General features: G+C 39.9%; 1 protein-coding gene across 1 annotated transcript in view; it reads left to right on the top strand.

Annotated features, from left to right (window-relative positions):
• Positions 1-25,637, top strand: part of kif1aa (kinesin family member 1Aa) — a 34,402-nt gene that overhangs the window by 567 nt on the left and 8,198 nt on the right. The window contains exons 2-37 of the mRNA XM_029499305.1: positions 1,225-1,392; positions 7,617-7,690; positions 7,822-8,004; positions 8,118-8,183; positions 8,273-8,451; positions 8,779-8,890; positions 9,161-9,238; positions 9,397-9,462; positions 9,554-9,571; positions 9,671-9,749; positions 9,828-9,906; positions 10,187-10,329; positions 11,047-11,085; positions 12,630-12,763; positions 13,405-13,484; positions 13,715-13,790; positions 14,385-14,464; positions 14,621-14,727; positions 14,831-14,914; positions 14,991-15,171; positions 15,440-15,512; positions 15,765-15,855; positions 15,942-16,090; positions 16,183-16,361; positions 17,031-17,168; positions 20,912-21,030; positions 21,133-21,218; positions 21,307-21,442; positions 21,695-21,854; positions 21,959-22,049; positions 22,151-22,269; positions 22,362-22,417; positions 24,120-24,228; positions 24,411-24,477; positions 24,553-24,637; positions 24,724-24,829. Of these exons, the coding sequence (XP_029355165.1) occupies positions 1,287-1,392; positions 7,617-7,690; positions 7,822-8,004; positions 8,118-8,183; positions 8,273-8,451; positions 8,779-8,890; positions 9,161-9,238; positions 9,397-9,462; positions 9,554-9,571; positions 9,671-9,749; positions 9,828-9,906; positions 10,187-10,329; positions 11,047-11,085; positions 12,630-12,763; positions 13,405-13,484; positions 13,715-13,790; positions 14,385-14,464; positions 14,621-14,727; positions 14,831-14,914; positions 14,991-15,171; positions 15,440-15,512; positions 15,765-15,855; positions 15,942-16,090; positions 16,183-16,361; positions 17,031-17,168; positions 20,912-21,030; positions 21,133-21,218; positions 21,307-21,442; positions 21,695-21,854; positions 21,959-22,049; positions 22,151-22,269; positions 22,362-22,417; positions 24,120-24,228; positions 24,411-24,477; positions 24,553-24,637; positions 24,724-24,829 (3,728 nt within the window). The 5' untranslated portion in view covers positions 1,225-1,286. The remainder of the gene's footprint in view (positions 1-1,224; positions 1,393-7,616; positions 7,691-7,821; positions 8,005-8,117; positions 8,184-8,272; positions 8,452-8,778; positions 8,891-9,160; positions 9,239-9,396; positions 9,463-9,553; positions 9,572-9,670; positions 9,750-9,827; positions 9,907-10,186; positions 10,330-11,046; positions 11,086-12,629; positions 12,764-13,404; positions 13,485-13,714; positions 13,791-14,384; positions 14,465-14,620; positions 14,728-14,830; positions 14,915-14,990; positions 15,172-15,439; positions 15,513-15,764; positions 15,856-15,941; positions 16,091-16,182; positions 16,362-17,030; positions 17,169-20,911; positions 21,031-21,132; positions 21,219-21,306; positions 21,443-21,694; positions 21,855-21,958; positions 22,050-22,150; positions 22,270-22,361; positions 22,418-24,119; positions 24,229-24,410; positions 24,478-24,552; positions 24,638-24,723; positions 24,830-25,637) is intronic.

Here is a 25,637-nt window from a genome sequence, read left to right as displayed (position 1 = left end):
TCTTTAATGAGGAATAAGGTAAAATGGCATTAACCTGTCGCCACGTCATGCAGACATCAGCATGGTAAATTACATTAGCCTTTGTCACAGGGAAAATGGTGGCCGCCCATCTGAGCTGCATCATCAGCTGATTGGTCTGTGTAAGAAGATTATAGTCGTGGATGTTGGCAAAAAAAAATTGAAATAACTGATTTTGATCATCTGAGCCGTGGCAAATGGTTTCTTTAAAAGCATGGTGTTATGAGGGTTGACGTTAAATAAGATCCACTCAAAGCATAATAATTTCCTTTTCATAACTCGTTATATATCAGATTGGATTTGTGATACTCAGTATATGTGACTCCGCTGTATTCTTTTCCTAATAATCAATTTTTTTTGTGAATTGGGGAGTGCAGTTGAACCTTCACATCCGAGATGTTGCTGGGTTTCTGTTGAAACAGGGTTACTTGCGAACACCCACAAGTCAATCTGTTTAGGTGTCAGCTGTGCAGCTTGTACCAGAAAGCAGGGTGACACAGCAACTTTACAACACCCAGTGATGAAAATGATAATGATTATGAGGGACGTCTGAGTCACCAATCATTTAAATGCTTCGATCGATGCAAAGCCCAACATTATTCCAAATTGTAAAATTGTGGCCATGGATTAATTACAAAATCGACACATTCTCTTATTAATATTAAGTATTATAATCTTGTACTGCAATATTTGCAGTGCGTCCTGAGGCATGCAGTGAAAGCTATTTGTCTCATTCTGCCTGCTGTTAATACCTATTGATGAAAACATTTAATGATTGTAATTTGATCATGACAGATGATAAATTAAGGTAGTTCTTGATACACCAGCAGTGCTTCCACATACTACAGTGATTGAATACACATATTCAATCTGTTGGGAGACAGTGTCAAGTTGTTCACGAAACTGCGCTGCTGAATGGAGCCAGAGCCTGGATTTGTGGCTGTTTCCAGTGCCATTGTCGTTTAGCTGCTGCTGCACTTCTTTTGTCACTGCTAGCTGTGCTATCCATGTCCCTCGGCTGTAGCTGACCGTGCATGGCCTTTTCACATTACAGCCACAGCCCTGCCCTCCCCTATTGTTCTGATCAGATCGACTGTAAGATGTAATATTAAGCCCTTGCTATTTGCAAAACATCTAAAAGGACTTTATGCAACATTACATAACATTTCTATCCATCATTACAACAGTATCTTCTGTCTTCTACAGACTTGCAGGCCCTACAGCTGGGCACTAAAGAAGGAACCCCAGGGTGCTAGCAAGACAGCACCATGGCAGGGGCTTCTGTAAAGGTGGCCGTGCGTGTCCGCCCCTTCAATTCAAGGGAAATTGGAAAAGAAAGCAAATGCATCATTCAGATGTCTGGAAACACCACCAGTGAGTACCAAAGCCACAAGTTATGTCCTGAATTGTGCCGCCACAGTCCTCCATTTGAAAAATCCATCAATGTTTGCACATGACAAATGTATTGCATGTTTTATTCAGTAAAGTTAAACATAATCAAATATAGATTACAGAAAAATGGCGATGTGTATGTGGTTGTATGGGTTGCAAAAGTGAACAATTTGTTGGCAACAGTCATTGAGTCACATATGTGTTTGAACTTAGGGACTCTAACCAGAAGGCATGAGTTCAAGCTTTTCAGCTCTTCTGTTCCTGACCTTGACCTTTGATCTCCCCAACTAAAACGATTACTGGAAAAGATAAATTTCTTCTGCCCAGAGAACTTGGAGTGACTGCACATATTTGGAATTCAATTAAATCTGCCACTATTGCAGAATAAACACACGCCATAATGGCAAAAAACCATTATGTGTAAATGATTGTATTTATTATAAATTACTATGGATTCTCTAGAACCTCCCTTAGTAAATCCCGTAGTTTGGGGCTCCCCACATTTCTTCATTATCTGTCGTGTGCAGAGTGAGAACACTGGCAGAGAGGAGACTGGAAAGATACTCGATATGTAGTCTGCTTAGCAAGGTAAAGCCATTCATCAATAATGAACGAGGCTTCCTGAAATATTTACTGTTTGGCCTAATTTAGCCATCTCACCCATCCTTCCTCATGTCATGGCTGGCTAGACAACAAGCTTGGTGGATTTTTTCTGGGCTGCCACATTCTGACAATGTGATTTGTTAATTTTCAAGATCAATTGATCTCCACAATACGTCATCTTGTTCATCTTCATCAGACAATCTTATAAATTCTCATGTTGTTCATTTAAACTGCTCCTTATGGATTTCATAGCATGATGTTTTCTAAAAGAGTCGTGCTTTGGTCTCTGCAGCAGCTGGCGATCTTTTTTCATGCAGCATCTTTCCTTTTAGAAATATAGGATGAGATCAGACGTTTTTGTTGTGCACTGGGAATGTTTTCTAATTAATCTGTGGATTTTTATTAATTACTAACCACACAAAGTCTATTTGATGTTATTCGGGTACAGAGTTCTGTGGTAACACGATAATCACGGTGATTCAGACAGTTACTGCTTAGTCACTGCGATATTTTCAAATCCGTTGTTTTAAGGGTTCATGTTTTACATTGTTACTGTGTTTTAATTTTAATATGTATGAAATTTCTGAGACAATATGTTTGTGGTCTTAAGTACCATTAACCACCTCAAATGTCTGCTCTCAGGCTTCTCTTTGGAGCTATGGCAATACTTAGAAGTCAAGTGAACCTTTTTAAATGGCTGACTGCTTTCTGAGTAGTTAGATTAAAGTATATCAAATTTAACAGATTTCAGAAAATCTTTCTGGTAGTCAGAGAAACCAAATCCTGCAAGGCTGACCTTAGGGCATGGCTGAGGCTGGTGCTTTAAGTATTGTTGTGACTATACTTAAATTTAAGGGAGTCCTGGAAGCTCATTTGAACACTTTTAGAAACTAAAACTCATTCAATTCCCTTCATACGACATGGGACTTTTAAATTGCGTTAGCTTGGAGACCTTCTAAGTGAACACACTGATTTGCAATGTCATATAGCCCTGTAGCTGTGAGTACACCGAGTACTTTTTGTATAGTATTTGTAATAAAAAAAAAACTAGCTAATACAAAGTTGGATTGGAATTTTTACTTTGACATAGTTAAGGGAACGCCACATGCTGGCCAATTCACAGGGTAAAACAGGCCTGTGTGGTTTTATTTGGGTCCAAGCCATGATTCTGTTTTGTCAGTCCATGACTACTCCTCAAATCAAACTGAGCTTACCTTTAAAATGAGCAGTATTCATGTATAGAAAATTTCATGTCGGTCAGATGCACTGAGCTACTTCTAGGGAGACTGCTGGTCTTTCAGCAGGGTGGAATAATAGGTCAGTGGCTGTGGATGTGAGCAGACATGAAAAAGCCCATTGGTTGCAGTGTCTGGAGGGGGGACAGTGGCAGGGTATAAATGCCCCTTTTGTCTTTCTGTAGTCTGGACTGAGGAAAGGAAGAAGAAGAAAAGGTTCTTGGTTTCTTTGTGTGTGTTTCACCCCCTGCTTTGTGCACTCTGACACAACTGTATGGATCAATAGCCCAGTTCCCACAAAGAAGGAGAATGGCAGTAATCTTGTTTTTTTTGAGAGATCTACCTTCCCACGCTGACCTTAATTAAGATGCAAGAGACAGACCTGAAGTTTGTGAGTGTGGGCCTCCCTTTAGGGGGTGCAAATAGGCTACTTGGTGGAATGATTGAAATGTATTTTTCAGCAGAAAATGTTTTCTTTTTTACACCCCCTGATTCACCCTTTAGAAGATAAAAAGCTGATGCATTACATGCTTGTAATGCATCAGCTTGTATTATGGAGAAATGAATGGATTCCAACAGCTTCTTTGCTCATTAGCACAATGTTTCCTAAACTATCATATTGACTGTAGGACGACTGAGAACGAGTGTCTCTGATTTGTGTCATGTAGGCTTATTTATAGATTTGTTACTATTTTGAAGCCAAAACAGAGAACAACACATGGCCCGAACCCAGTGCTGCACATGCTGCTGCTGAATATACCATCTACATGCCTCTCCTCCTACCTCTGTCCCAGGGTTCACATCCCCTCTGCCAGACCTGCTGATGCAGCCACATTTCTTCTCCTATTGACTGGGGCAGTTCACCCGTGACAGTCGGACAGTCGGACCAGCATCACTCAGTCACAATTATGAAGATCCAGCAGCTATGATAAAGACAAACATAGAATGTGCTATAATATCATGGTTTTTCTATCATATTAGATAGAAAAACGGCTAAAATAAAGTAGAAGAAATGGTTAGTGATATATAGCATGGGCATCATGACAGCGATAAGACAGAAAAAGCTGGTGCACAGATATATATATGTATATATATATATATATATATATATATATATATATATATATATATATATATATATATAAGGCACATGCTAGAGTGAGTGAAGCTATTTAAAGTAAAATTAATACAGATATCATAATAGAAGGAAAAAATATTTGGGTAAAATTAGAGTAGCTACCACAGATATCTCAATTGGAGCATCAAGTCATTTTTTAAGTAAATTTTGAGCAAGTGAGAAAAATATGCACTCATTCAAGTTTATATATCCTTTCGTGAATTAAAAACATTCCTCAAGGGGCTTGACAAAACCATCCAACATAAATCCTTCAATACCAACAGAAAATATACATCGTGATGATGCTAAAAGTAAAAATTGCAGATACAACCCTGCACTCTGACCACCTCTGAGCATGTTGTCTGGCATTGCCACAAAAATAATTAGGTGGTGTCGTAATATGTCTGATGATGTTTGACCATCAGATCTGTCAGCTTGTATTATGGACCTGGAGTCATCAATAAACTCAGCACCTGTGGTTAAATGGTATCCATCATGAAAAGAGAGCTATTGTGTAGGGCAGTGTGATGAAGATTAAAAATATACTCTGTGTTTCTGAAAATGTTGCTGACGTTGGCCTCGGTACGTGACGACTGTGAAGCTGTGAACACTTACGTCATCCATGCTCTGAGTGCAATTAAAATAGGCAAATGGTCACCCTCAGATGTGCTGCCACTCTACAGTAATTCGTTTATCTTTTCCGATGCAGGGATATGGGGGTGGGGCTCATGTATGAATCACAGCACAATCAAAGATGACTAAGCATCTAAAAGGAAGTCAAAGACTTATACTAGCTAATCAGATAGACATTCAGATCTTGATTTAGTCTCCATTTTACTTAACTTCAATAGAGAGTGAATAAAGGGAATTGTTTTAATGATCTACATGAGAAACACTGCAAAAAAAAAAAAAAAAAAAATTAATATTCCTACAGAATATTGTGGGCCTAATACTTTTTCAGTGCTTCACATACTTCATCGCTGCACAGATTACAACAGGTACCAGGTACCAAGTGTCTATTAAGTAACGTTTTATTCAACAATATCTTTCCACTATTCCTTTAATGGCTGTGTGGTTGCCAAGCCAAAACTGCTTTTCAGAATGTGAACAGCAACCTGGAACAGAATACAAGGGCCAACGGCCAAGACAACATCATATCTGATCCACCAATGTGATGAGCATAGGAAATAATAACTGCTTCCTCATGGCTGTCCCTCTGACTGTAAGTCGATATATTAGTCTTTCTGGCCTTTCTAATTATCTGTCATACGATGAGTCTTTACTGGAAAAGATCATTTCTGGCAGACGACAGCAGGGATAATGAATAGTATGTCAACCATTTCTGGGTGGTTGATGAAACTGATAACTTAGCTATGGTTATTGAGTGTAAAATATGGTATTTTGAAGGAAGACATCATTATGTGTAAACTGTACTGCACCTATGTTCATGTTTGGCCATTTTCTAGAGCACTTGAATGCATCATACCCAGTAAACAATGCCTCATCTCTTTGTCATATTTTGGCCTGAAACATGAAACCCAAGTAAGCCACACTGGCCTATATTTCATAGCTAGCAATACAGTAGCAGCGAAGAGAGGAAATAATCATCCATACACTTGAGAGTGTACTTAGCCCTGGGCCTCTCCCTCTGTTATCGACCACATCGTCATTAGAAGAGAAGATGGTGTCTGGAGCTCTGTGAGCCTGGAGGAAGCATTTTCAGAGCTGCCATCACCAGACTACACCAGACATGTTGGCTGGGGACATGTTTCCTTAGAAAAACAAATAATTTGAATTGCTCTATCTGATATATCATCTTTAACTGCATAGTGTCAATTATCTCCTCAAACTGTTTGAATCACAACAGACATTACAGACAGAGCTGTTTCTTTTCTGTAGGCATATTTCTACAAAACCCCAGTAAAGTGAAGACAACCTGAAAAAGATGTTGTTGAACATATCCACAGTTCACTTTGTGACGTCAGAGATAATTTGATCAGGCATCATAATTTAACTTGGAAGATTTGCTTGAGTCATCACTGGGCGTGCTGATATACATGTACCACACAGCAGTAATGTTGTTCATACTGTGATTCTCTGGGACAAGATTTACTGCTTTGGTTATTGTGTTGGAACATATTTTGTGTTTGAGCTGATAGACCAAGTTTTAGGCTGTTTTTAAATTTGAATTTCCTACCAAAGCACGACTGAAGGTGCTGATAAGGGCTGATGAATTTTTCATGATGAGACCGTTGAAAGATGAGCTGAGTCTGAGTCTGTCCTGGTGACTGTACCTAGTAGACAGCAACGGGGCCTTTTCACATTGCACTAGCATTGGGCCAAAATGTACAACTGCAAGTAAGATTTGCTCAGGAGCAGTGTTGGGCACATTACTCAGAAAAGTAATTTGTTTAAATTACTATTTACTTCTCTCAAAAAGAAACTATTGTGTTACAATTTTTTTGATCAACCAGTATTTAAAAATGTTGTTAGTTTTTTCCCTAGAATGGATTTTTAAATTCAACAGTTTATTCAGTTGTTTATAATAAAAACTGAATACTATATAAGTAATGAAATGGAAATTAATAAGAAAAAAAATCAAAACAAAAACAAAAACATTGTAAACGCATGCGTATCCAAGACATTTGGTGTGTGTGTGTGTGTGTGTGTGTGTGTGTGTGTGTGATTCACGTGTGAACGCCTGCTCTCCTCTGGTTCTGATTGGCTTACCATGAAACTTTATTCTACCTTTAATATTTAATCATCAGCATTTCTCAGTTGTCCCCGGTTGTCTCCCCGAAAAGGGGAAAAAGAGATGGTGACAACAGTTAAATAAGTTCTAAGCCATAGAGCGGCTTTACTGAAGACTCTTGTCTTGGATGTGCACGTTCTTGACTAATATTAGCTGTTTACAGAGATATGCAAGTGTTCCCATTGTCATTCCAGAGGTGAATAAAACCAACCAATACAACCAGTCTTCACCATCTATCTATAATCACAAGACAGTTTGTTAGTGGTCTATAGTCAGTCCATTTCCATCATTTCTCATCATACTCCATCATACATCATACTAATGCCACAGGGTTCTTTAATGTTCGCTTCAGTGATTATAGCAGATATCAAAGATGACTGATACAGAAAGGGCCTTTGAACTCTTTTAGCACAACATGACACTGAACCAACTCAGATCCAGTTTCACGTGGGTGGCTCTCGGCCTTCCACTGACTCGTGTTCCTTGTCATGTCTTTCAGCTATCATCAACCCCAAGCAGGCCAAAGACAACAAGAGCTTCAACTTTGATTACTCCTACTGGTCCCACACTTCGGTAACTATTTCCACACAGCAGAAAAGTTGCACACCCACACGGGCGCACATTTGGTTGTTTTTCTTTCTTATGTGTCAGTTTTAAGAGGACTATAAAGATGCACATGGTTGATTATCGATCTCTGTCCACAGCCCGAGGATGTCAATTATGCCTCACAGATGCGCGTATACAAAGACATCGGAGAGGAGATGCTGCTGCACGCCTTCGAGGGTTACAACGTCTGCATCTTTGCCTACGGTCAGACAGGTGCTGGCAAGTCTTATACCATGATGGGGAAACAGGATGTGAAAGATCAACAAGGAATCATTCCCTTGGTACAAACATACAATTACTTAATGTTCCCTGGTGATACATCAAAAGAATTTGGCATTTTTCAAAATTTCTCAAATCCATCAGTTTTGGAAATAATGTTATCTTTCTCATCCAGCTATGTGAAGATCTTTTCACTAAAATCAACGACAACACAGACAACAGCATGTCCTACTCTGTAGAGGTAAGTGCAGGAGTCATGGGCTTCCCCTGTATGCACAGTATCCATGAAGGTTGGGCATTCACACTGTTCAATACTGTGAATCCAAACAGGTAAGCTACATGGAAATCTACTGTGAACGCGTACGGGACTTGCTTAACCCCAAAAACAAAGGACACCTGCGTGTAAGAGAACATCCTCTGATGGGACCTTATGTGGAGGACCTGTCCAAACTGGCTGTCACCTCCTACAATGACATCCAGGACCTGATGGACTCAGGCAACAAGGCACGGTAATGGAACTATTTAATCTCAATCTGTTTTTTCGTCAATAAACCCAGTAGTGTATTTGATTATTGCCAGTGAATGTAAAGAACTTTAACACCAAGATTAAAACCACAAAGTTTGGTGGGAGCTTAGCAAAACACAAGAAAATTCAGAAAACAGTTTAATCAATATACAATACACACAGCAAAAACAGAAATGAGTTATATTGTATTGAGCTCTCACGGTCTCAGTTTCAGTTAATTTAATCATTTAGAGTTGGCTTAATTCACTCAGAATGAGGTATTTGGATGGAGTAAACAGCTTTCTGACAAACAAATAAACTGTCTCATCAGGACTGTGGCTGCCACCAACATGAATGAGACGAGCAGTCGCTCTCACGCTGTCTTTAACATCATATTTACTCAAAAACGTCACGATGCTGAGACGGACAACACCTCTGAGAAGGTAAAAGGTTTTTTTTTATCGCATCCTGAATGAATCTACTTTACATTGATCTGTCCCCACTCTCTGTGATAAGATGATTGAGTTCAGTGATTTTGATCTTGTCCTAAATTTGAAATCGATGATGGCTTGAAGGTCATCATGATAATGAACATGGTAAAGGTGTTGTTTTTTTTCATGAACCCAGTCTCTGACATAAAGATGAACAGCTTTCGCAATATTTTTGTTATTTACAATAAACAAACTGGTTGTTTATTGGGTTTTCTGTTAAAGGTCAGCAAAATAAGTCTGGTGGATCTGGCTGGCAGTGAAAGGGCCGATTCTACTGGAGCCAAAGGGACAAGATTGAAGGTGTAAATCTTTCCCTCTACTGTATTTTGAAGAGTCAGAACTGCACTGATTTATACAAACATTCACTGGCAGATGGGAGACAAATATGATTAATAGTTACATTAGTGTTATTATCTTTAATCTAAATAACTCTTTCCATGTCTTCTGCTTGATCACAGGAAGGAGCAAATATCAACAAATCTCTAACTACGTTGGGGAAAGTCATCTCTGCTTTGGCAGAAGTGGTTTGTATTTTATTAGGATGTTATAAATTTTAAAATAAAGCTGAGATTTTACTTGATAAGAATCTAAATTTTGCTGTCTGCTTTACTTTAGGACTCCGGGCCAAATAAGGTAAATAATTTTGATGATATAAATATATTGTAAGTTAATGTATTCCTAAAATCTGATAAGCATGTTGATCTGATTGTTAATATGTTATTTAATTCACAGAATAAAAAGAAGAAAAAGGCAGAAAGCTTCATACCCTACAGAGATTCAGTTTTGACCTGGCTCCTGAGAGAAAATTTGGGTATGAATACAGTTTTTCTCTCATTATTGATTGTTAATGGAATACTTTCTAATGTTATGTAATTTAATCTTTTGTCAGGGGGGAATTCTCGCACTGCAATGGTCGCTGCCTTGAGTCCAGCTGATATCAACTATGACGAAACCCTCAGCACACTCAGGTAGAGAGCAGAAAACAGATTTTCTGCTGCATCTTTTCCCTCCCACACCGCTAATGAATGTGTCTTTGAAGGACGCTGATGGCAGTGAGACCTAAATGTTACATAATACACTGATTCCTCAGCAGCTTTCAATAGTTTCACACTTCAAACATCCTTCACAAGGCTTAGCTGCAGTGCCAAACTGCAGAGTCATGTCGATGTGTTATGTCAGGAGGATTGCAAATAGTCTTTTTCAGCACCAGCATCGGTGTGCTCAGCGTTCCCTCTCTCATGTCCACAGGTATGCCGACCGTGCTAAACAGATTCGCTGTAACGCTGTCATCAATGAGGATCCAAACAACAGATTGGTGCGCGAGCTGAAGGAGGAGGTGTCTCGTTTGAAAGATCTCCTCTACGCCCAGGGTCTGGGTGACATCATAGAGAGTAAGGAAACATTGACCTTCTGTTTTAATTTCAAACTGCTCACATTGGTTTCAAACCTCTTTTTCTAAGTTGGCCTAAAACTCTCAGCCACAAATCAACTAAATGAAAATAAATAAATAAATAAATAAATAAACTAAACTCTAATCAACTAAATGGAGCCAAGACTTTGGTGAATACCAACTTTGCTTCAAGCATGTACTCACCCACTGGTCAGTCAAAGCAGCCACACTCCTAATAAGATTTTCACAGGTGTGTTATATCAACATGAATGCTCTGTACTGTTGTGGGGAATCAGAAGGGAATCAGATGGAAAGACGCTGTAACATCTTTATCTCTGCTGTAAAGTTCAGCATGTTTCTATGGGCGTTTTCTCAGGAGTTAAATCAACAGTTAATAATAACGGAACAATCTGCTCACTTCTGTGTTATGAAACTGATGTGTCACCCTCTTGCACAGGCCAAATAACACCAACCACTCTCACTGTAAGACGTTGAATAGATGGAAAGCACTGTAAATTTTAAACCAAAACTTTTTTCCTCATAACCACTGTTTAAGCTAAACCTGGGAAGGTGAATCAATTTGTGTTAACTACACAGACTCAGGTATTCATCAAATAATTAAGCAAGCAATCTGTGAACATTTTTCTCTAAAAGTGTTACACTGTGTTTTTCTCTCTCTCACGCTCTCTATCTCACACTTTATCCTTTCTTCTCCCAGCATATCGAGCATCTGGTGCAGAGATAGAGGGTTTGAAATGTGTGTTTTTCTAGCTCTTGCTTTTGCTGTTGTTGAAGCTTAGCATCATCAGCGCTTACTGTGACAGTAAATAGTGACTTTTCTGTGTTTCTCTGCAGCACCACAGTATAATGAAGAAATGAGCTGCAGAACCTTTCAGGGCAATTTGTGATGTAATAAACCCAATAATAAAATACATTACGGTTCAGGTTTAAGGTTGATTTTCAGGCATTGCGGCTCTAATTGTCAGGCCATAATGGGCTGCACTGTATGTGCCATGATATGGTGCTGTAGAGATCTGTGTATGGCTTCATAACAGTGGCATTGATGGGATAGAGCTTACAGTGACTGTTCAAGCAAGAAAGCTGAGCATTACAATCCGAATGGTTATGGACTACAGTGTCATGATATATATTGCAATCCTACCTTTAATTTCCCTGATGTAGAAATTGTTGCCTCCCATTCCCCTGGCATGGTCTGTCTGGCTCAATCACCTGCTGTTGGCAACCATAAAGGAGAGCATGCAGTAAACATAAGATGATAACACATCCCTCAGTCTCAGAAAGAGTATAACTACTTGCATAATATTGTATCTTTGAGGTCGTCATCTCATTTTGTCATAACGTTTTATTGTTCCGTAGTACATGAGTTCACTAACTGCACTGTGAAGACGAGATTATGTGATCCATCTTGGTGGCGGTAACCTGCCCAAATGGATGGATGCAATACACTTTCTCAATTTATTGCTCTGTGTTGCCATAGCAGCAGCCGCAGGGTTGATGTCCTTTGTTTTGTGTTCTGTGATAGTCGTTTGAGTGCCACAACTATCCCACAATTACAGAAACAGAAAACAGACAACATTCCATAAAAGCAATTTTCTGCTTGTATACTAAGTATACTAAGGAGAATTAAAGCTTGTCAAATAAGGACATATTAATTTCCAAGTTATCCAAACAAACCTATTATCCTGTCTGAGTCACTGCCAAAGCAATAGCTTTCTACTTGAAATATTTAGTGTAAAAATTTTATTTTTGGAGAAGCACACAGAGCATTAAATTTATATTTCTGCTTAACATAATATTATAATATTAATCTTCCCAATGTTCTCTGCAGAAAATACAACCCAAAATAAAATATTAAAGAAGTCACTATGTACCTGCACTTTTTTTTTTTTCATTTTGAATGATCCAGTATATGATGCTCTGCTTGATGTTTTTATGTAGTAGCTGCATTTCTTTGGTCCTGGCTGGATGGCCTTGTTGCATTTTTCTAAGTTGGTCTTCTTTGCGTGTGGTGCTGCCCTCTGCTTGTATGCTAGCAGTTGAAATTTCTCTCTGCAAGTTAGATTTGTTTCAAGCCACATATCTTTTTTTCTTCTGTATTCTCTCTTCTGTCCTCTTCCTTCTCTGTCTGCATTTCTCCATTTCTTTATTCCTTGTTATCAATTACCCCAACTTCCTGTACATTCCTTGCGCCCCTCCCTTCCACCCCGACAGACCTATCCGATTACAAGAACAATAACAATAAAGGCCAAGCTGTGAATCAAAAGGATGATCTCTCCACAGTGACCAATGCCATGACAGGGATGAGTCCCTCTCCGTCTCTCTCAGCCTTGTCCAGTCGTGCGGGATCCATCGCCAGTCTGCACGACCGCATCATGTTCAGCCCAGGCAGCGAGGAGGCCATTGAGAGGCTGAAGGTGAAGCAGTTTGTTTTTAAAAACACTCTGTGGTACAGTGCAGATGCACTGTGCTGTTGTACCTAATTTTCACTTGTTACATATAATCACATTATTTGTAGGTACATCATTAATGTCATTCATCGAGCACTCTGAGCTGTAATTCATTTTATGCCTTAATGTAAGAAAGAGATACTAAATGAGAAGCAAAAATGGTATCAAGCCAATTTGAACCAAGGGACTTTCAGTTCCCGACCAATGTGAGAGTATTTCCATATGACAGTGTCATTGTTTACAAATGGATGAGGTAGTCTTTAGCAAACATTGCTCAATGTCAGAGAAACTGACAGGGCATGTGTTGGTCTTCTCATTGGTATTTATAGCAGCAAGACAATGTATGTGGGATTCATTAGAAATAAACTGTAGAGTGTGTGTTTGTGTTAGAAAAGGAACACATCACGCAGACTCAGTAACAATTTCAGAGGAAAAGGCTACATGCAACTCTGACTTACTGTACAGACTTGTACTTGATAGTGGGACCAATTTTGGTTTAAAGCTTTTTATACACAGTGTCGACCAACAAATACAGAATTTCCATCACCACACAACTTTTCTTAAAATAACATCTACATTTAGTAACCTCTGTTTTTTTAAAACACCAGGAAACAGAGAAAATCATTGCTGAACTCAATGAAACTTGGGAGGAAAAACTTCGCAGAACGGAGGCCATCAGGATGGAAAGGTGAGTTATACAGTATTTAATTTTTTGCTTTATTAAATATGCTGAATTGCTCTGCTTTTCTTAGAAAAGCCTCTCTGACAACAGGATTATAACAGACAAATAACACAAGAGAACATTCTGGTGATGATGAACATTTGTTGAACATATGTCACAGAGTGTTGTATACTGTATGTGGATCCGTAGTTCATAAGCTGTCCATAATTTGTCTATAAAACATTTATCCTACACAGAGAGGCCTTGCTAGCAGAAATGGGTGTGGCAATGCGAGAAGATGGTGGGACAGTTGGTGTGTTCTCCCCTAAGAAGGTAGGAGATAGGTCCCTGTGTCCTATGTAATCTAATATTAACTATTTAAATGATTGACTAAATTGCTTGTTTATTTACCCCAAAGCCACCCGATACCCGTAGAAAGCCACAGCCTGTGTTTATCGATACAGTCGGGCTGTTTTCCCCCAATGAGGTTTGTAGCTGTGTTTAAAGCTGTCTTCGTCTCTGAGTGCTCTTAGTCTCCTTCAACAAGAGCCTCGCAAGAGCCGAACAGATGAGGGCTTCTCTTCTTCATCTGGCATTATCTTAAGTCTACTTCATTACTCACTTCAAATACTCCCTCACTGCACTGAAAGCAGCAATAGGTGTAAACATTGGGGAAACCAATCCAGGGATTTATGGCTGTTTGCCCATATCACCATAACATCTGGCTGAGACTAAATTTAACACTTGTGCTGTGAAGCCTTAGGGAGTGAAACTGACTGCATGGTTTTAACTGTCCCTTACTGGGTCTGCCTGTCAGCCCTCTTATGTGCAGCATATGTATATGCTTTATTGTATTGTAAATAACAAAGCAAAGACAAATGACTCACCATTTCTATAGTGAATACATTATTCCTTGCTCTGTGCTAGACGCCTCATTTGGTGAACCTCAACGAGGATCCTCTGATGTCTGAGTGCCTGCTCTATTACATTAAAGACGGAATCACCAGGTCAGATGTTGGCATTGGAGTATGACCTAAAGAAAAATAATTTAAAATTTTATTTGTATCCTGAAAGATGAAGAGTGAAATACTTTCAATACTATTCAAAAAGTGCAAAGGATATTTACATGAATTGTCTCGATTGTTTTGGTGTTGTCTTTTTAGGGTTGGTCGTTTAGACGCCAGCAGTCGTCAGGATATCGTCCTCAGTGGCCACTTCATCAAGGATGAACACTGCACTTTTACTAGCTCTGCTGGTCCAGTGGGAGAAAGTAAGGGATCTTTTCCTTGCTTGACAGGCATGAACTTGTGTACATCGGACTTTAATTTTGGTGGAGGGGGATGACACCTCACATTGTCCTCTTTGTTTTTAAGCAGTGGTTGTCCTAGAACCCTGTGAAGGCGCAGAGACTTATGTCAATGGAAAGAGAGTGACTGAGCCGACTGTCCTCAAATCAGGTTAGTGAGGCTCCCTCAACCTATTCAATTAACAACATGTATGTGAAATAAATTTATTCCACTTTGGTCTTTACAGGAAATCGTATCATCCTGGGTAAGAGCCATGTGTTCCGGTTCAACCACCCAGTCCAGGCGAGGGCTGAGAGGGAGAGGACTCCCTGTGCTGAAACACCTGCTGAGCCTGTGGACTGGGCATTTGCCCAGAGGGAGCTGCTGGAGAAACAGGGCATTGATATGAAACAGGAAATGGAACAGAGGTACTTTGGGAAATACTGAGCCATTCAACTTAACAACAAGTAAGCTAGGTAGGGGAAGAAGAGTAAAACTGTAAGAGGAATTTGGTAGGACTGCTGTGAATGAAAGTGACATTATCTGCCACATTATAACAGCAGCACAGGAGGGCTGTTGTGCCACTCAGAAACTTTCCAGCCACTGGTGCAAATATCAAGATGTGTAAATGTTTCATTTGAGGTGATGCTTTGCCTTTCTCAAGCTTCTCTTTTTCACCCGTGCTCATGTCTGCAGGCTGCAGGAGTTAGAAGATCAGTATCGCAAAGAAAGAGAGGAGGCCAACAACCTTCTGGAACAACAAAGACTGGTACAGAAATCAGTTTTTTATCAGTTAATCAGTGTTTTATCAGTGTTTTACTGAGTTTCTTTCAAAGGTTTTACCTGTCATATAGCATGTTAAATGAAACGAATAGCTTAGCATCCAACAGATAAATATTTTTTGAGGGAGCTCTCATTCTCATTCAGGGGTTTTTCCAACTGATTACATCGTTCACTCATTTGACTGACAACTGTTCCTAAGCAACTTTTTACAATGGAGTTTGATTAATCAATCGTTCAGGATTATGAAAGCAAGCTGGAAGCCCTTCAGAAGCAAGTGGACCGTTATTACCCAGAAGCCCCTGACGAAGAGGAAGAGCCAGAAGAAGAAGGTAGTGCAGATGATCAAACATGTAAATACAAGCATTTCTATGATGTTGGTGATATATAAAAGAATATTTTATCCTTTTGGCCACAGTGCAGTGGACAGAGAGGGAGAGAGAGCTAGCTGTGTGGAGCTTTCGGAAGTGGAGGTGCTACCAGTTCACATCACTACGTGACCTGCTCTGGGGAAATGCCATCTTCCTTAAAGAGGCAAATGCCATCAGTGTGGAACTCAAGAAGAAGGTCCAATATGTTTTTGTGATTATACTCCACCTTATTAGCTTATGTTACAATGCAGCTATTTGACTATGCTGATATTTGGTGTGTTCCTGCAGGTCCAGTTCCAGTTTGTGCTGCTGACAGACACTCTCTACTCCCCCCTGCCTCCTGACCTGCTGCCCCCAGAGGCAACTAAAGACCGAGAGAAGAGACACTTCCCACGCACCATTGTGGCTGTGGAGGTGCAAGATCAAAAGAATGGCGCCACCCACTACTGGACATTAGAAAAACTAAAGTATGGGTTCTTTGCATATTTCATTTAGTAGTGTTGTAGAATGAATTTTGAAAAAAAAATAGAAACCCGTTCCAGCTTCAAGGTTTTTAAGATAAGACTCTGCAAGCTAAAATTATTAAAGGTCTCTAAAGAAAAATGGAAATAAGAAATTTGTAGAAAGCCAAAACTTTAAAATGACTACCATCCAAAATCATATAGAAAGTTACATTTGCAGAGAGTAGAAAGGTCTCTTTGTGACCACGACAGCTGGGTTTTTTTAATGTGTTCTTCGCACTGTTTTGACACACATGATGTTGTAGCTATTAGAATTCAATGATTTCATTTGCACTATGTAACTAACTATGTAACTTTATGGAAGTGTATGTAATGATTTGTTATATGCCCACAATATATGGTATAATGTCTTGTAATCCTATCAGGGCTTTGTGCCTGAAAAATATAGGATACCCTCATACAAAGTCACTCAAATATGTTAAAATGGTTACGTTTATGACAGTGTGACTCTGTGACCAGGGTCCTGACTGCAGCAATTGTTCTGAATTTCAGTTTTTGATTGATCATAATATTTTGTCATATAATTTTACTGCAAGAATAATTCTCATGAACTCCATGCTGTGAGGCATGTATTCATAAATAACTTCATGTGGTAATTGCTGCTGATCCTTGCAGGCAGAGACTTGATCTCATGAGAGAGATGTACGACCGTGCTGCTGATGTGCCCAACAACACCACTGAGGACTGTGAAAATGTGATGACTGGAGGCGACCCCTTTTATGATCGGTTCCCCTGGTTCCGTCTGGTTGGCAGGTAAATGCCAAACAACACTGGCCTTATTATATCTTATATGAACAGAGAAGGCAGGTATTTATTCTGAGCTTATACAAAGGCCAACTGGTGAGTAAAGAAACGTGTCATATTTTTCCATTGAGTTTAATCTGGGACTGTTCAAACACCACATATTGTACATCTGGTCTACTGATGGAAAATGACAGCAACAGGAAGTAGTCTGCCGCTCACCTCATTGTGATTTCTCTGTCATCACAGACTGAAGTCTGCTGTCCCTTGTCAATGCTCAACAATACCACTATCATGTCACCTCAACTCAGCTTATTGGACTTCATTTATCTTGATATGACTTTTTTTGGCTGAACATAAAGCTTTGCAGCTTTAAAGCGGAGGCTAGATGATTGATCACCTGTGCTTGTTGATGCCAAAGAGGAAAATTAGCTGTGAAACATTTGAGAACAAATTTTTCGTCAGTCCCACCTACTCAAAGACTGCTGCTTCTCTCTCTCCCACTGTTGTATGCATCCTACCACACTCTTTGCCAAGCTCTCACTCTATTCTTTCTTTGTATCTTGCAGATCGTTCCTAAGCATAGTCACATGCCCGTGTTAAATGATATTCAGCAAATAAATCTTACGTTGTCACAGAGCAACAGCAAAACAAGAAAAATTGATCAAGTAGCAAATATCCTCTTGAAATAAGTGGAGTATCAGCTTAGTCACAATGCCTATTATTAGGTGAATGATACTGGCATATTTAGTTAAATGCACCACATTGTATGACATGCAGATACCCAGACAAATCAAAGTAAAACTGGTTGTGCCATTTTTGTTTGCAATGCTTACATTACAATGCTCACATTAACAATAGCTGCTGCTAAAAATTAGCAGGAAATCAACTGAGGGATGTTGCTGTATTTCAATACTATTTCTCCAAATCAAAATTCAACCCCAGCGTTCTGCATTGTTTTGGTATTATTTGTCAACTAAGTAACTCGGTGAAGTAAATCTATAGCCTCTCTTTTCCCACCGATGATTTGCGGTCTGATGTCTGTCAGTCACCCAGTCTTAGTCTACGTGGCTCCTGTGATACCCGGAAATGAATCAGTGTCCAACCGGCCACTTCCCCCTATACATGCATCCATGGCCGTTCATCATGCTCTCCAATTCTGTCTGTGCGACTTACTAAAAGAGACAATAAATGGAGATGTTGGTTCAAACCGTGGAGGTGTTCTCCAGTGGCTCATTCCGTATGGTCCTCTACCACCGCTCTTGTTTGAAAGTGTGTGCTTCCTATCAAACTGTACTAACCTAGTTCCCATGTCTCTGGCTGCACCAGAAACCCCATTTTCAACACATGCATGAGCGAGCGCATGAGTGACCCTACCCCATCCCCGACCCTCTCCACCTCTGAAATTACTGAACTGGCTGACTCGCAGCGGGAGGGTCGAGGGGAGGAGGAGTTGGAGGAGTTGGAGGACCTGGACGATGATATCTTTTTGGACGGCCTGTGCTCGGAGCTCGGGGGAGAGGATGATGATGATGATGATGAAAATGATGATGATGATGATGAGGGAGAGCTCTGCCGAGGCTCCAGCGAAGGCCAGGATCCCTTTTACGACCGCTCACCATTATTCAGTGTAGTGGGAAGGTTGGTGAGGTTTCGGGAGCATGCTGGTGGAGGAAACTAGCTCTTTCACGCTGAGACGCAGGCGCCATTTCCTTCGATACACAGCACAGATGAAAAGACATTTTTGCAGTACAGTACAGCAATATGTTCACACAAAGTCCTCACTCTTTTGTAGGGTGTGTGTAAATGAATATATTAAATAGAAATCAGTCAGATGTTTTGCAACATGTGAGTGTCATTTGTTTACTTTTGTAGCAACTACAGATGTTCTGTAGTTCTAGCTGTAATATCAGCGTGGAGTTGGACATGCCAATTGGAAAGTATCAGTTGAGATTTGCTAAACCACTTTTACTTATTTTTATTTATTTATGGGATTTTGATTCATTTCATCTTCTTAAAAAACTCTTACTTGATAAGTTCATAAGTAAACCTGTCAGCTTTATTTTCTGTTCCATGTCTCGATTGGCATTGCCACTGTTACTCAAATGTTCAAGATACAAAGATTTTCAGATGTCAACCCACTATGACACAGTAGGTGCAGCATGCTACTGAGTGGACACTGGAGTAGACATTTTTGGGCGTTAAGGTTTATCTTTTGCTTTCTTTATTTAATCTCATCAAATAAGATGCCTGGTTTGTTTTTCTTTATTTTTGGCTTACTGTTTGTTTGTTTTTTCGTTTTCACACTAACATAGAGGAAATGCTTCTCACTCATATTACAGGTCTACTTAAAAAACAAGTGCTTTAAGTTCCCCAGGGGTGGGTCAATAGATGCCATGTGTTCCCATGAAAACTCAAGCACTGTTGGGGCTCAACAGCTGTTTGAGGTGTGTGTCCCACTTATGTTTGGCTAAATGTAAAGTCGCAACTTTCAAAGAGAACCTTTCTCTAGCCAAAGCACTGACATGTCTCATGGAGTATACTGAGGCCTAATTTGCATAACATAGGAACTCACAGCAAAATGCTCTTACCATGCTGTGAAACCTGAATGAGTACGAAAGAGACTGAAAATTATTCACGCGAAATAGCAAAGTGGATATGAAGGAAGACTCAAAAACTCAAGATGAAAGAGCTGGTTTCTACTGCAGCTGTCTCTTTTAGGCATGCCAGAGCACAAGTCTTTTAATTTTGAACTTTTTTTTTTTTTTTTTGTCAATTTTTACTTGAATACGTCTGATGATGAACTAATGCCCCTATTTTGCACAAATTAGCACTTCGTCCAAGAGGTGTGCTTTGATTTCTGATGTCATTCTTTGGTTTTTGGTGTAGCATAAATCTATCAAGCTGTTGGCAGTTTTTATTCAAGCTGAGCCATGTTTGGTATGATGATTTCTGTTCCATTTGCTTTTGATTCCGTTGAGTCGAGAAGTTGAAAGCATTTTTGTTCACCTTTTTTGTCCTGAGCATGCCTTCTTTGCACCTCACCAATCTTGTCATAAGCCTCTCCGTTTTTACACTCCACCCTTAAATGTCTACCCCTACCAGCTTGTGGAAAACAGTCTTTGACTGCAAGATCATGCATTGCAATTAAAAAGTAGACATTGAATAACAAAGAATGAAAAACATTTGTAATGCAGTTGTTCCCGCATTTATATTTGTCACTTCTAGCCTGATTCTAATCGAGTGCTGCCTTATCCATATCTAAAGGGCCTCCAGTGTTTAGTTTGGCACATTTGATATTTAAGTGTAGTGTTTTCATAATGAGGCACATTATGCATGTTAGTGCAGTATAATATCATGAGTAAGCATGACATGGACGTATAATTTCAGTCTGAGGATAACATCTGCTGTACAGATTAGCATTGAACTGATTTGAAGGATTCAAAGTTGACCCTCACACACATGCTCCTTAGCCTCACCAAGGTTTCATTAGCTTTCATTAGTTTAGTGCAAGGAATATTGCATGTGACCCATAACTGTCCTAATATTGTCATCATTTCGAGATGGTGAGGAAAAGCCCCTAAGGAGCAATAGTAAAGGGCAGCCATGGCCATCGCAAGAGCAGCCCCAGCTTTTGTTTGGTTGCTTCGCAGCTCTGTGTTCTGTTGTCCAGTCAGTGATATTTATCAAATGTGACACATCCCCATAGCTTGGTTGTTTTTAATCTTACATTTTTTTTCTCTCTCCCTGTGTAGGGCTTTTGTTTATCTGAGTAACCTGCTGTACCCGGTTCCACTTGTCCACCGCGTGGCCATCGTCAGTGAGAAGGGAGAAGTAAAGGGATTCCTGAGAGTGGCAGTGCAGGCCATATCAGGTAATGAAAGGATCCTCAGCCTCTGTGTATTAGGGTCGAAGCGACAGGTTGTCTGTGATTTCTTGAGGGAGTGAAGTGAAGGTGCTTTGTGTTTCCCTCCAGCGGATGAGGAAGCTCCTGATTACGGCTCCGGAGTAAGGCAATCTGGTACCGCCAAAATCTCATTTGAGGATCAGCAGTATGAAAAGGTAGAGTGAATCTGTACAAGCACAATGTTGGGACTTGAATCCTCTCGGTTACTGACTAACATGTCTCTATTGGACCTTGCTTTTACAGTTCCAGTCAGAATCATGTTCTGTGGGACTGTCCCGCACTGGGATTTCCCAGGAGGAGCTTCGTATTGTGGAGGGAGAGGGGCAGAATGCAGAAATGGGACCTTCAGCTGATGAGGTCAACAACAACACATGTGCGGGTAATCATATGTTATGAGTGAATGGATGCGTTTGGATATGTGTGTGTGTGTGTGTGTGTGTGTGTGTGTGTGTGCAGTGGTGTTGTGGGGGGGGCACCTGGATAGCAGTCATATTTGACTGAAAGTCTTGTGGTTACTCAATGGCTAACATTGGCCTACAAAAGGAGAGGGCAATTCTCAGCCCACATCAGTCCCAGACAATGTTCAGGCATTAACCTGGATCTAATTATTGTTATTTTGCATTTATCCCAGCTGGTTCAAACGAACTGGAGAATCCACTCAAGGCAACTCTGGACGGCCCATTAGAAGCCCTTGAGCACCTCAGGATTGGTAACATCTTCACCTTCAGAGTAACTGTCCTGCAGGCCTCTAGCATCTCTGCAGAATACGCTGACATCTTTTGCCAGTTCAAGTAAGTATTTATCAAACTATTTTCATAATTACACGCAACATTTTTAATACTTTAATTTTACAGTTTTATGTGTAAATTGTTTTGCTTTACTGTTTTGATATTAGTTTCATCCACCGCCATGATGAGGCCTTCTCTACTGAGCCCCTTAAAAACACTGGCCGTGGCCCTCCTCTTGGCTTCTACCATGTGCAGAATGTATGAAGTGCCAATCCAGATCATGCATAATATGTTATTACCATTATTAATTGTCCAGGTGCTTAAATGTCACTGTCCTGTTTTGTTTTGGGATTTTTTAGATTGCTGTTGAAGTTACTAAATCCTTTGTTGACTACATCAAGACTCAGCCAATTGTGTTTGAGGTGTTTGGACACTATCAGAAACAGCCTTTTCTTCCTCTCTGTAAAGATGTCATCAGGTATCATGATAACTTCTTTTACAGACAAAGCTCTATATTGTTGTGTTTCCCAAAATGAAATATTAATTGTATGTTGTTATTTCCACAAATAGTCCATTACGTTCATGCAGGAGACAGTTCCCACGAGTGATGCCTCTGTCCAAACCAGGTAAATGAAATGTGGGTAGGGGTTATGTTTCTTCACTTCTTAGATATATGTGTATCTTCTATAGGCTTTGTATTAGCATGCCTGCAAGTCATGTCATCTCAGATTCATGTTGTTGGGTGTGAGCAGTGGACTCTGATGCCTCGCCGGACCGGGAGAAATCGCTGGAGCTGATCCGATACCTGGTCCCAGATGTGTTCAATGGGGCGCTGGTGGACTCGCTGTCAGGCCACGCTCTGTCAGCAGCTGGCATGGCTGCTTCCTTCCTACTGGAAGTGAACGAGCAAGCTCAGTTGCCTGCTCCACCCATCTCTATCTGTTCAGTTATTAAAGCTCATAAGCCGGGTTGGTTATTGATGTCACATCCAAGAGAATCCTGCAACTCAAATCCTTTTTTATATCAAGTGTTTATGCTTGTTTAGTAAAAGATACAGCAAAGCCAAGTGGATGTTACACCACTGGGCATTTGATTGATTCATTCAAGCTGCGGTGACAACAATCACCAGTTTATTTGAAGTTCGACTAACGTATAACAGTGAAGTCTGTTCAGCTCCTGGTTTACTGGTTGGACCTAATACTTTGACCTTCCTGCTCAGTGGCAGAGAAAGTGTCATCAACAAAACCAGCCACATAGCACATTTCAAAGCTTTGTGCTATAGTTTATATTGCAGCTATTGGAGCTGTAACAGTTTTAGGAAAGACATGAATTGCTGTAAAAAAGGATATTTCTTGTGTCAGCATTCAGTTGGATTGGCTCTCTAATGGACTGTGTGTACTGTAGACATGCGTGGTGGATTCTCCTTGCAGTTCCCTCTCTGAGCTCCTCTTGAACTGAATCGCAGTTTCTCTCTGCTATCGTAGCAATGAAGAATACTGTTCATTTATTGAGTATATTGTAATTTCAATGTGTATACTACACATAGAACAGAGGACTTCATTTGTCATTCGAGGGAAAATTACATGTTACAAAAACCAAAGAGAACTATTAAACGATTGATAATAATAAATACAGCAAAGGAAAAGAAGTTTTAAATGCAATAATACTTAACTGCACATGAAATGTGCAAACAATTGTCCAAATATACATATACATATGCATTCAAACACAAAACACACTACAGATTATAGTCATAATATTCTCTATATTATTTTTCTGCTGATCTTGGATCCAACTTCTGGGTTGCATGTTTGTTTGTTTTTTTCACGCATTCTCACTTAAATATGAACTCCTTTATTACATTTAGGTTTTTTTTAGGTTATCATCAAAGGGAAGTTTAATAATTTAAGCAAAACAATTATGATTAAAAATCAAAGACAAAAATACTTTTAAAGGAGAATACTGTTTAAGGAGATTGTGCTATTCGCTTCCTCCTGCACAGAATGGATTTAGCACACAACCAGAGTTAGTAAAAGTTTACAAACGCATGTTTGATCTCAAACTGCAAGGGGAAGCAAAGAGTTTTCTAAGAAATGTGTTTTGTGTATTGTCCTTTGAGACGGGACCACAGAGTTGCTAATCTGGGGACAGCCCATCCTTCCACAGGACTCAGCAGCTCCTGTCTTTTCCTGCATCACTGAGTTCCTTTCTTTTTCCCTTCCTCTTCCCTTTGTAGGACTAGAGTTGTACTTTTCTACCTGTTTATCAAAATCTTTATTTTGAAACTATCTTCATCAGCTATTTTCTGTATCTTATTTTTCAACACAGTACCTGCCACCAAGCTGACAGCCATGACCCGCCCACAGGCAGGACCCTGCCACTGTAAATATGATCTCATGGTATTCTTTGAGATCTGCGAGTTGGAGGCCAATGGAGAGTGAGTTTGTTGTGTCACTCCTCACATACAGGATCAAAATGCTGTCCTTCCTTTTAATACACCACATTCTTTGAATTATTTTGCAATTTTTCACAAAATCTAATGAAGACATGAATTTGATAAGACCACAGAAATCGCTGTAATCTCTGTGATGTTAATAAAATGAGCTTTGTTATTTCCAGCTACATCCCTGCAGTGGTGGACCACAGAGGAGGAATGCCGTGCCATGGCACATTCCTTCTGCATCAGGTCTGTCAATTTCAGATTAGATATAATATTTATTGTGTATTGAACATAACCAAAGCCTCTTATTCTTTTTTCTAGGGCCTTCAAAGGAGAATCACTGTTACTATTGTGCACGAATCAGGAGGTGATGTGGAATGGAAGGAAATCCGTGAACTTGTTGTTGGTAGGATTTGCTTCCGGGCTCTTTTCTTACAATTTCCTGAATAATGTGATTGAATTGTTGTTACTGAGGAACGTGTGCTTTACCAGGACGTCTCCGCAACACCCCTGAAGCTGATGAGACCATCATCGACCCCAATATTCTCTCCCTTAACATCTTGTCTGCTGGATATGTCAGACCCATGCAAGATGACAGGTACATATTGCTGATAATATTTTTAATCAAAACACAGCACTGGGCATGTATGGCTTTTGTGACTGTGTAAATTCCAAATTAAAGAACTAAAACTAGTGGCAAGAGATACATTCATTTGACAGTGGTGACAGCTTGGCTGTATTTGAAAACCTCTGTATCCGTTAACTGTAGTGTTACCTGAGGACCTATTTTCATTACTGCTGTGACAGCCAATGCTCTGGCACACGACACATGGGCAGATGCATGGCATTGTGAACTAAATGGAATAGGCAGAAAAAAAAAGCATGGCAGAATGTTTAGCAGATGTTGGCAAATTCTTTTGTGCTGTTACTTTTATACTGAGTCTGCATGAATTTACTGTACCTAACTCTCTAACTCACACACAATGGTCAGAGGGACCCTGAGCAACATTAAACTGATTTCCCTTGACTGCCACATCAGTAGTTGGTTGAATTGTTTTTGCTGGCTGTGCGACCCTCCGTGTTTTCAATATATGCTCTTGTTGTTTGACTGTCATTGTTGTTGTCGTACCTATATGTGGCATCTCACCGTGTTACTCACCCCACCTTTAACGCCTGTCATCTTGTGACCATGCTTAGAACTACTAACCCTGACACTGACCTGGTTAAAGAGCTTTAAGGCCCTACGGTTTTTTACCAAGTATCATCATTTTACTATGTCTCACTTATATATGAACATGTCTATTAATTAAACTATAGCACCAGAGTATGAAACTGCATGTCTGTTTAGATTATCCAGCAGCATGTGTCATTCTTAAACTCACTAACATATCTAAAAGCATCTATAT

The sequence above is a fragment of the Echeneis naucrates genome, chromosome 4 (assembly GCF_900963305.1).
Source record: "Echeneis naucrates chromosome 4, fEcheNa1.1, whole genome shotgun sequence".
NCBI classification, from domain to species: domain Eukaryota; kingdom Metazoa; phylum Chordata; class Actinopteri; order Carangiformes; family Echeneidae; genus Echeneis; species Echeneis naucrates.
Note: the sequence above shows the minus strand (reverse complement) of the source record. Positions and strands in the feature narration are given on the sequence as shown.